The sequence below is a fragment of the Notolepis coatsorum genome (genome assembly GCF_963971535.1).
Source record: "Notolepis coatsorum genome assembly, chromosome: 5".
Lineage (NCBI taxonomy): Eukaryota > Metazoa > Chordata > Actinopteri > Aulopiformes > Paralepididae > Notolepis > Notolepis coatsorum.
Genome location: NC_140169.1, coordinates 85,303,592 through 85,315,556, shown reverse-complemented (window position 1 = coordinate 85,315,556; position 11,965 = coordinate 85,303,592). Strand labels below are relative to the sequence as shown.

The following is an 11,965-nucleotide window of genomic DNA, read 5'->3' as shown; positions in this document are numbered from 1 at the left end:
GAAAGGGGCTATCACCACCCTCGCCTTATCACCCCCTCCCCCACTCAGTATTTCCGATATCCCCAACTCCCTAACCCCCATCTCCCTCAAACCTTCTGTGACACCCCGCCCGAATAAAGCACCCTATGCACCTCCTCCCACCCCAGCCCCTCTACTCCCAAATGACTCACTGCTGCCTTCACTACCACCTGAACCTTTGCAGTCCTAGATGTAACCCCGAAAGCACTATTAATCACCTCAGCTATAAAAAACACAAGCGCCTTCTTCTCCACTAATATCCTACCAGCCATCTGCCTATCCACCTCACCGACCACTACCTCCCTCGCCTCCCGCCCCCTGGCCTCTCCACCTTGTCCCCCCTCTGCCCTCGCTGCCTGAGCATATGAGAGCCGACCTTCCAATCTCACCTTCTGGACATTCGTCTCCCTCCTCATGACCTCACAATCCCCAGAAGCCACATTATGCTCCCCACCACAGCTACAACACCCTACTCTAGTCTGTGTATAGATTTAAAATAATATGTTGTTATGTTACCGGATACCAGAAGATGCATAATCTCGTCTCCAGACCTTGAACGATGCGTTATTTAATTTCACCACGAGATGGCGCGCGCAGCACGGCGCAATCACTGCCTAGGTGCCGACCCGGAAGGTAAACAACTCGGGTGTGTAGAGGAAATGCTGCGGGTCTCATCCCACCATTCTCCCGGTGGTGAACTGAACTCGACTACCGACTGAAGATGACGGCGCCGGGAACCGGAGCTCCTAGACTGCTTGTCCAGTATGTCGTCGTGCGGTCAGATCTGCTCCATGCCTTGGCGTGGCCGTTGGGAGCAGTTATAACGCAAGCTTGCCACGCTGCTACCGCCGCCATTCACCTGAACTACGCCGACCCCGACACACAGCAGTACCTGTCAGACCTGGACAGCATGCATAAAGTAGTTCTTCAGGTAACCATGTGACTGGCTGTAGAAACCTCCACGTTAATTTACCATAGGCCACAGGTTGTTGGTAGTGATAAAGCATTAGCACATTGCCCCCCCATGGTAGATCATTGATCAACACAGATTGACATATGTACCTCTCTTAATAATAGAGGTTGCAGTCTGAAGAGGCCAGGGTGAGTTGCATGGTATTCAGTGCCTTGCTCGAGGGTCGTCAGATCCCATACTGTAGATGTACCTGGCTGCCATACTGTGCCTGGCTGGGATCAAACCAGTTTTCAGTTGAATTAATCTTGTTTTAATACGTTTCAAGATTCAAGCGTTTATTGGGCGGCTAGGTGGCGCAGTGGGCAAGGCGCTCGCCACCAACGCAGGGTATGCTGGATTCGAGCCCAGCTCTCGGCGTTGCTTCCGGCTTGGCTGGTCGTTCATACTAATACAATTGGCAGTGTTAGGGGTGGGAAGCTGGTGGTTGGGGATCGGACGTTGTGGACAGCGACTCCTACAGGTCGGTTGGTGCGCCTGTGCAGTAGAATCAGGAAGCGACAGGGGCGGCGTGTCCCATAGATATCTCTATATATATATCTATGGCGTGTCCCTCCCGCGTATAGTTTTTTTACCAACCGGTTTCCAGTTCTGCGATCTGATTGGCCACTGACGTTTCTGGTGCGATCTGATTGGCCACTGACGTTTCTGGTCATGTGACATGTGCGCCCAATCGCGTGACGCCTGTGTCTGCGCCCATTTCCGCCTCGAACAGCCTGCAAACTACCTAACGCCTAGTTTATCACTGGTTAAGCTTAGGCGACTCTTTCGAAGTTGGTTAATGTTAGAGTTTGGAATCAGGGCTGGTGTTCTATCGCCATGCTCTAAGACAAACTCTAACCTTAACCAACTTCGAAAGAGTGCCTAAGCTTAACCGGTGATAGAAACAGGCGTCACACGATTGGCGCAGACCAGAAACGTCAGTGGTCAATCAGATCGCAGAACGCGAACGCGGAACTGGAAACCGGTTGGTAAAAAACTATATGCGTATGCGTCCCTCCCACGCAGACCCTCGCCGCTGAGAGATTGCGCTGTGCAGGTGAAAAGATGCGACGGCTGCCTCCTCGAGTACCGGAGGGGACACGTGATGCAAGGCTTTGTCCACATTGCAGCCGACCTGTGGGAGGCATAGTCTAGCAACGTTCGAGACAGGGGAGGGTAGAATTTAAGCATTACATCACGCGCAGGAGTGGTTTGTGAACAATAAACCATGCCTAGGGGTGGTCGTTAGGCCCGAGGCGCAGCCAAGGGTCGTTAGACCCCCCTAGGCATGGTTTATTGTTCACAAATCACGACTGCAAGTGGTGTAAAGCTTTTATACAACTGCCACATTCATCCAACCTTATTTCTATACAATAAACACACATTAATCGAAGATTTATTGAAAAAACCATCCGCCAGAAAAAGTAGTTCCCACAACTACAAAAAAGACAATTTGCCTCCATGTGGAAGCAGATCGGAAGTGCATCCAACCAACTAACACATCCAACTGTGTATTATTGGAATGATTGAGAGAAGTTGCCTCATGTGGAAGCAGCTTGAAGTGCATCCAACCAACTAACACATCCAACTGTGTATTATTGGAATGATTGATTGAAAATTTTATTACCAGATGCAGAATGGGTACAATACAGTACGGCTCAATACACACAATTGTTAAGGGAATGCAGACCTACTTTCCATAGAACTTCATTCTTAGATGCTTCTATAGAAAGTAGGTAAAACAAATTAAAAAGTTTTCTTTGCCCTATAGGAAAAAAACGTTTTCTTCGCCCTATTCTTTTATTTATTTTTTTAAACCTACTGTAGAGGGCCTAAACTTAACCAGTTGGAAACCAAGCGTACAGTAATAAAATTAGCAATCAATCAATCAATCAACTCAATAGGCCATGCTCACTTAGAACAGCGCAGCACCCAGCTCTCTCTCAGTCTGACTATCCCCCGCGTTGCAGGCAGAGTGTGTGTGTGTGTGTGTGTGCGTGTGTGTGTGGGAGGGGGGGGTGTGTGGCGGTGGGTGGAGACTAGAGCAAGCGCTGACAGTCGAAAGGAAAAAAAAATTGAAAAAAAAAATTGAAAATTAATCAATCAATCCGCGATTTTCTTTTGTTACAGAATGATTCAAGACCCATCAATTACATCATCCAACATGAATGTCGACAGAATCGCTTGATATTTAGTCGTTTAGTCGCTATCAACATATCCATTTGTAAAGATTATTGTCCACCTTCTTGTGATCCGGCGGATTGATGTGATGTGATTCGGTTGTGGGCGGGTCCTGGGCCAGCAAGCGTGGACTGATCGCAATACATACGTGTAAATGGTTAATGGACTGTTTCAGCCAATCAGAATCGAGAAATTTGCATGCCGTTGTATAATGGACAATACGAAATTGGGGAAGGGAGAAAAATAGAAAATGGGGAGAAAAAGTAGATAAAAAAAAAAAGATTCAAGCATTTATTCATCACATACATACCAGGGCATACAGTGGAATGAGGTAATGCATAATACGTTCTACATAATGAGGAGTTGGTTAGCATAAATACAAACAACTAGGGCTGCCTCCTTAATAATCAGTCTGGTATTAGTCGACTTGACTAAGACTTTGTTGATTTGTATCCGTTTTCACATGCTGAATGAGTTATTTCACATGCTGAATGAGTTATTTCACATGCTGAATGAGTTATTTCACATGCTGAATGAGTTATTTGTATGCTGAATGAGTTATTTCCTGAAAAATATAAACACATCTGGTAAGTTTGGCATCCAACCAGAGGGCAAATATAACAGTAAACTGCAATAGTAATATACATGTACAGCGGATTAAACTCTGTATAAAATATATAAATTAGTACTACTGGGTGTAATTCTAATCAGATGTATGTACAGAATTGTAATACCAATATGTACAGTGATACACGTATAAAGATAGTATGTTTGTAGTCATACTGACCAGCAGCGTAAGGCCTAACCAAAATAATGGTTGGTTTCAGGTTGCCGACCGACCCTGCCGATTTAGGTGCGACCCAATATATTTTATGAGTTTTTAAAAAAAATTATATATTAAAAAAAAAAAAAAAATCCGATTTTTTTTTTTTTTTTTTTTTTTTTTTTAGAATAAAGTTTAATAGAAATCTTAGTCAAACATTTAGTATTATGGATATTAAACATGCTGGCAGAGTACATGCATCCATGTTGTTGTGAACATTTTAATTAAATAAAGAAATTCCCTATCCATAGTCGCCGTGGGAAAGAATAAAATAAAAAAATAAAATAAAATAAATTCCCTACCTACCCATGGCCAAACTGACAACCAACCTGAAACTAACTATTATTTTTGTTAGGCCTAACTAGTAAGAGTAGGTAAGGGATATGTACAGATATATAGTATCTACAGATATGTAAACGGATTATGTGCAGGTATGTACAGAGTCAGACAGGTGGATATATATACTGTATATATATACAGTAAGAATAAATATATATAGCCTAGCTACACAGTATATACAGCATCATTGTTCATCCTATCATACTACATAAAATAAATATCAAAAGATTCATTCAACTACATTTTCAATTGGGTGTGGTCAACATTCTTAGTTTTAATTTAGGAGAGAAAATGGCCAGTAATTATTTATAATAATGATTATAATTAATTTAGTGGGCTGATGTCACACTAAAACAGGATATCAGTATCAACAGAAATGAAAGATAAGCAAATAGATTTTCTGCCTTATTCACACACAGAAGGATGCTAGATCTCTCCCATGTAGCCAAATGAACTATATCATTTTGTCTACATGGGAGATGATCATTTTTATTCAACGGTTCAAGTTTAGCCTATATCTTGTTCAGTAGGTGTTGTTCACTCCATACCGTTCCAGTCCAGTATTTAAAACTCAGAATCCATATTATATAGAACTCAGAATTGGTATTTGCAGCGAAATAATAATATTGGTGAGTCATCATCACTGCCAATAATTAGATCTTCTACAAAGCCTACAATGGCTTCAAGTTCACCCTGTGTCTTCCATTCCTCTGTGTGCGTGTGTGTGTGTGTGTGCGTGTGTGTGTGTGTGCGTGTGCGTGTGTGTGTGTGCGTGTGCATGTGTGTGTGTGTGTTTTTTCGTGTGCGTGTTCCTCCCAGGCCCCAGACCAGGCCACACTCTCCAGTTTGTCAGAGACGTTGACGGAGAAAGGTGTGGCCCACAAGCTGTGGATAGAGCAGCCAGAGGACGTCCCCACCTGCCTGGCCCTGAAGCCTTACCCCAAGGAGACCGTTCACCCACTGTTGAAAAAGTTCAAACTGTTTAAATAACAGTACTGCTGCCTTGAATATAGACTGTACAACTACCCACCCTTAGCACAGGCTTATATTCTTCAAATGTACAACTACCCACCCTTAGCACAGGCTTATATTCTTCAAATGTACAACTACCCACCCTTAGCACAGGCTTATATTCTTCAAATGTACAACTACCCACCCTTAGCACAGGCTTATATTCTTCAAATAATGGCGCCTAAAGGCTGTGTTCACACACACGCATTATAAAAAAAAAAAAAACGTTTCTGTGTGTGCACCTGGGAGCAGCATTCACCATTGACTAGGATGACAAAATAAAACCGCTATCATGGAGCAGCACACTCCGCAAGCGCAAAGTTGTGTGCTGTGCTAGCAGCAGCCCTAAACAAATCTAAACTTGTTTGTTTGATGTTTAAACATCTATGTTGCTCATCTTCGAGCTCGTAACCAATGAAGATGCAGGCAGATGATGTGACAACCCCAATGTTTTTTTTTTTCTCTAGCTGTGATGCGGTGTAGAAACCTAGTAAGCCTTGTGTCTCCCTTGGCCAGGGAGGATTTCCCATTGGCTGATTGGTAGAGATTTGGTTTACCAAGTGGGGACGCGGGTTTGAATCCAGGTGGCTTACACAAACAGCAATGTTTTTGAAGCAAATGTGTGAACAAGGCCTAAGAAGCGATACCACTATATATTGTTCTAGTAGGACATTTGCAAATGGTTCCAATTGACCATAATATTCACGCTGTGGTCATTTTGCTTTTATGTCATGCTCAGATTGGGATTCCTTTAATGCATGTTCTGTCGGAGATGGCTAAACAGGAATCATGTACAGTAGTGAACTTATTACAGTAATGTTATTTAAAAAGAAAAAAAATACAATACAAGAGAAAATTGATATCCACTGTTCTTCTGAATGTTGCTTTATTAATTCAATATTTACAAAAGACACATCATATTATGACTTGACCAGTCACTTGGTGGCTACTTACCAAGTTAGTTGCTGTAAATAACAATGTATTCTTAGTTTAATTGGCAGGGTTAAATAAAAAAAGATTTAGTAAAACTGTAGTTTCTACAGATGTCCACAACAGGGAGCTCTGCACTTCATATTTGTCTACATCACATAATACATTTGAAATGTAATCATAAAGATAATTATTTTTATTCTTTTTTTAATGGAATGTGCATTAAATTGAATGGAATGGCTTCTATTGCCCTTGAGTGCATGGACAACAAATTAATTGGAAGATAAGATAAATGCATTACAACACTAGCCTGGAGTGGACCTAGTACCCTGAATTCATGTCAGCCTGCCCTTGTTTTCTTTTTTAAAACATATTCCTATAATCATGTTTAAATTCAAGCCATTCTTCAAATCTGAAAAAATGACAGAGTGACAGTAGTTCAGAGGATGGGATCCAGGCTATGTGGACAGTAGACCTTTTTTGTCACCAGATTGTGTGTCCTATGCGTGTCAACTTATTTCACCATCTTTTCAAAGCTGTGGTAGTATTGATTAGAGAAGGTGTGTGTTCAGAGGGGTAGTGTAGTCTTATTGGCTGGTCAAGTCTACTCCCCCTTCGCCCTTCATCCTCTGTGAGCCGCAGGTTTGATTCCACCTGCTGTGCAAGTCAACCGTCTGAAGAAAGTCAAGATGTCAAAAGAAATGTATTTGACCTTTATTTATCCAGGGAATGTTAATTGACCCATCTCCCAAGCTCTGCCCTCTTTTCTTGTTCCTCCAATCATAACTTGCTTGAAAGGTGGGCGTGGCTTGAGATGGGTCAATTGAGCACAATGTTGGGCAAATCTGAGTGGTGGTTGTTGAGTGAGAAACAAGGACAACAACATAGATTAAAATACATAAAGGCATCGATTCCAATGTTTCCACAAACCAGAGGAGTACCTTTTATCGCTTTGACATCAGTAATGGCACCTATTATCCTGTTTCTTTTTTACTAATAGTCAACACATACATTTCAACATCAAGTTCCTCAGCAGAGCATGGACGGTGGGGACATTTTTTGTCACAAATAGCTTGCACTAGTCCATCTTGGGAGTTTAAGGAGGATCCTAAATGCATCATTATATGCTACCTGCAGTTTTTTCATTTTTGCTCTGAACAGGCTTATTTTCACATTGTCTGTACACATAACATTTCCGTGCCAGCATATTGGCCTGTGCACACAGTTTGCAGCACTGGCGCTGCACATCAACATCACACATGTCATCAGTGATATTGTGACCCAAATATCACACATACTTCACCACATCTAGAGCGCAGTCAGACAACAAGAAGGAGGGAAACTTTTGCTTCTGGTCCTCCTTAGTTTTCACTATCATAACAACACTCTTGTTAGGGTTGAATTTGATATCATGTTGTATACCATACACTACAGAGCAGACTTTAAGCAATTGCTGTAAACCAGCACTATAGGGGGACAGTATGACTAAATCATCAGCATAAATCAGGTGATTGATAAGACTCCCCCACCATGCATCCAGTCTTACATTCCCTTAGTTTAGTGGAGAGGTCATCCATATATACATTGAACAGGAAGGGAGACAAAATCCCGCCCTGTCTTACTCTGTTACCCACATTAAAATGAGCTGACATAAGAGTTACCCCATTTAACTTGTATAAGCTGATGGGCATACCAGAACGCTAAAATCCTAACTATAACCTTAGGAACCCCTCTTTGGGACAGTTTATGGAATAATATGTTATGATTTATTCTATCAAATGCCTTCGAGGCATCCGTAAAGCATAAGAACATTGTAGAGTTCCGTCTTCTATACTTGGCTACTATTTCTTGCACATGTCTGTTCATGTTTTAGTTTAAAGCCAAACTGATGGTAAATGGCTGCATTTATATAGCGCTTTTATCCAAAGCGCTTTACAATTTGTTCCTCACATTTTACCCATTCACTCACACATGGCAGATGCAACCATGCAAGGTGCCAACATGCAATTAGGGGTTAAGTGTCTTGCTCAAGGACACTTCGACATGCTGCCTGGGAGGAGCGGGAATCGAACCGTGAACCTCCGGATTTTCGACTGCTGAGCCACTGCCCCCCCACCCCCCTAGATATATTTGGGGGGGTCCTTGACATGAATATGTTTGGGAGCCATTGCTTCCGCTGCCAACAGGCATCAGAATGAGTTAAATCAAGACTGGTGTTTGTCAAAGCCTGAGGTTGTGCAATGAACGAGGCCCAAATGCTAAAACATTAAGTAAGGAATGAGTCATAATCTTGAAGCATACTGTAAGTAAGCCTACAAGCTGTTGAGGAATTGTAAGAATTCAGAGCACCCAGTCACAATATCACATGACATGTATAATTATTTTTGGCACAGCTCCGAAGACATGTACTGTATGTGTTGTAGACATGCAACTCGCATGTCATGAGTTATGTGTATTCGTAGATCTCATTTTCCCACCTGAAGAACATCTCAAGGCTACGACCCTCTCTGAGTAAACCTGAAGCAGAAAAACTGGTTCATGGTTTTGTCACCTCCCACATCGACTACTGTAACTCTGCTTGCAGAATTATAATCTTAGATTTCTACCAGTCCATAGATGTTTGTATTGGAATTGTGTTGCAAGGGAACAGCTCGAACCCAAGTTTATCTCCTGTTGCAGTTTTGCTATAATATCAACAGCTAATATTAACATTCTAAATGTAGTCCATTTAGAATGTTGATTTTTTATTTTGACAATATATTTAAAAAAAAAACATGTCAGAAGCACAGTCTGGAATACTGCCAAGGATAGACACAAAAGAGCTCAGAGCTTATTTCCATTGTGGTCCTTGTAGGGGGGGATAGGGGAACTAAGTGTTCAGACATGTATCATACAGACATCGTAAAGACGCATGACAGACACGTAAAAACATGTAAAAGTGGTGTGATATCATGTTAACCTATACCGTTGCACAGGTAAGATGTGACATTACTTTAACCTATACCGTTGCGGGGCGGTCAGGTGGCGTAGCGGAGATTGTGCTCGTCACCAATGCAAGAGGCTGCGGTCTCGACTCCCGGAGAGTCACTATTGCCTTGGCTCGGGCTGATCGCTATACTAACTCGTTTGGCTGAGTTATGGGGAGGGAAGCCGTGGGTGTGTCCTTGGCGTTGTGGACAGCGACCCCTACAGTTCGGTCGGGGCGCCTGCACAGCGAGGGTAGGATCTGGAGAGAGGTAGTGTGACCTTCCACACGTTACACTCTCCCGGTGAGAATCTGCGCTGCCAGGCTGGCTGCACATGTGTCGGAGGAAAGCATGTGACAGTCTCCGGCCTCCCGGACCAACAGTAGGGGGGGGGGGGGGGTGCGCAACAACCAGGAAGGGGGTTGGGAATTGGCATAACGGCTAACAGTGGGATGGGAGAAAATCGGAAAAAGGAGGGGGAAAAAGATTTAAAAAAAAATAATAATACCTATACCGTTGCACAGATAAGATGTGACATTACTTTAACCTATACCGTTGCACAGGTAAGATGTGACATTACTTAGTTCAACCTATACCGTTGCACAGGTAAGATGTGACATTACTTTAACCTATACCGTTGCACAGGTAAGATGTGACATTACTTTAACCTATACCGTTGCACAGGTAAGATGTGACATTACTTTAACCTATACCGTTGCACAGGTAAGATGTGACATTACTTTAACCTATATAGTTGTACAGCTAACATATGTTGTCAATTCGAAACCATTTACTGCTTCCAATGGCCAGTAGCCAGGACATTGTCAGTAGAATGTTCAGTTCTCAAAATTCTACTCTCATTATGTGAGATTGTACACAGGTTAATGTTTCAATTGTGTCAAAAACATAATTTTACACCTACAGTAACTATGGCGGTTGTAAAAAGAGGTGTGTAACAACCTCCAATACTGTGCCAATAGCCTGGACTGCTGCCCGGAGCCAGACAACACACGGATCCTGAAATTATGGACATCCTCCTTGGGGCCAACATTTGTAAATGGTGCTTTCATCCAAAGCGCTTTACAATTTGTTCCTCACATTTGACCCATTCACACACTGACGGAGGAGGCGACCATGCAAGGTGCCAACCTTCTCATCGGGAGCAGTTAGGGGTTAAGTGTCTTGCTCAAGGACACTTCCGACACGCTGCCCGGGAGGAGCGGGAATCAAACCGGGAACCTCCGAAATACCAGACGACTGCTCTCCCCTCCTGAGCCACTGTCAAACATCACAGTAGAAACATTGATCTGGAACACCGGGCCGTGCAGGTGACACTCATCATGAACACGGTGGTCAAGGGAAGCTGCTCAGTGATCCAAGATCAACAGTTCCCGATCATAGAGCCTTTATAAACAGAGACTTTGGCTTCTACTCTACACGTAAACATCCATGAAACGCATTCATCGTGTGATAAACAATGTATTAACAAACTGAAAGACCTAAATGTGTCAGAGAGTAGCTCTGACTGAGATGGTATATAAGCCTGAATGATTTACTGGGTAAAGAGGAATTTGTTTTGATTCATAGTATACTCATGACGTGTCACACACACACAAACACACACGGTGCAATCAACACAGCTCATTGACCGTGGCATTTAGGCTAATAATGAGCACCTGTTATTTCATTACAATCGCCTGACGTTTGCCTGCCAACATGTCTGTGATGATAATCCAAGTCAGGATCCTCTGACCGGTCTGGCCCAGGGGCGTATCTAGACCCAGCACTTCAGTAGGGCACAGAAACCTTGGGTGGACAGCACTATTTTAGCAGCCCTGAACTCTCGCACCACGGCTTATAACCTGGGCAGAGAGTCAGGAAATATGGAAGAGTACAAGGCTTCAGTCTACACTCTGCGCAAGGCTGTTAAACTTGCTAAGAGGACATATGCTGAGAAACTGGAGACACAAATGGCACAAAACGACACAAGAGGCTTGTGGCGGGGACTGAAGACAATAACTGACTACAAAGTCAGCGCCCCCTCAATGGGGAGCGACGACGCCTCTCTCGCGGACAAACTCAACTCCTTCTACGCTCGGTTCGGTGTAGACAGTGTCGCCGCTAGCCCTCTGGCTAGTGACGTCACTGGCGCACCGGCTGTTGTGGAGGGGGGGGGGGGGGGGCAACCGCGGGGGCGCTCTCTCGTTGTTGGAACACAGTGTGAGAAGAGCATTTATGCAGGTGAACACCAGGAAGACTGCGGGCCCAGATGCTATAACAGGACGCATACTTAAGTCCTGTGCAAACCAGCTTGCCCCGGTGTTCACCGCCATATTTAATCAATCCCTGGCGGAGTCAGTGGTCCCTGCCTGCTTCAAGATGTCTACCATCATCCCTGTACCGAAGAAACCCTCCCCAACATGTCCAAATGACTACAGACCGGTGGCACTCACCTCTGTGGTCATGAAATGTTTCGAGAGGCTGGTCAAGGACCACATTTGTGCCTCCCTCCCCAGTGATATGGACCCTATGCAATTTGCATACAGGACAAACAGGTCCACTGACGACGCGGTCTCCCAGGTACTGCACAGCACTCTCTCCCACCTTGACCGTCAGAAGGGGGGCTATGTGAGACTGTTGTTCATTGACTACAGCTCAGCGTTCAACACCATAGTCCCCACCAGACTGGTGGACAAGCTGATCGAGCTAGGTCTGAGCTCCGCCCTGAGCGCCTGGGTACTGGAC

General features: G+C 43.9%; 1 protein-coding gene across 1 annotated transcript; it reads left to right on the top strand.

The window, feature by feature from the left end:
- Positions 1-651: 651 nt before the first annotated feature.
- Positions 652-6,465, top strand: ptrhd1 (peptidyl-tRNA hydrolase domain containing 1). The gene is made up of 2 exons (XM_084314792.1): positions 652-949; positions 5,133-6,465. Exons 1-2 carry the CDS (start codon positions 740-742, stop codon positions 5,301-5,303), a joined length of 381 nt encoding a protein of 126 aa, XP_084170918.1. The 5' UTR covers positions 652-739; the 3' UTR covers positions 5,304-6,465.
- Positions 6,466-11,965: the final 5,500 nt, after the last annotated feature.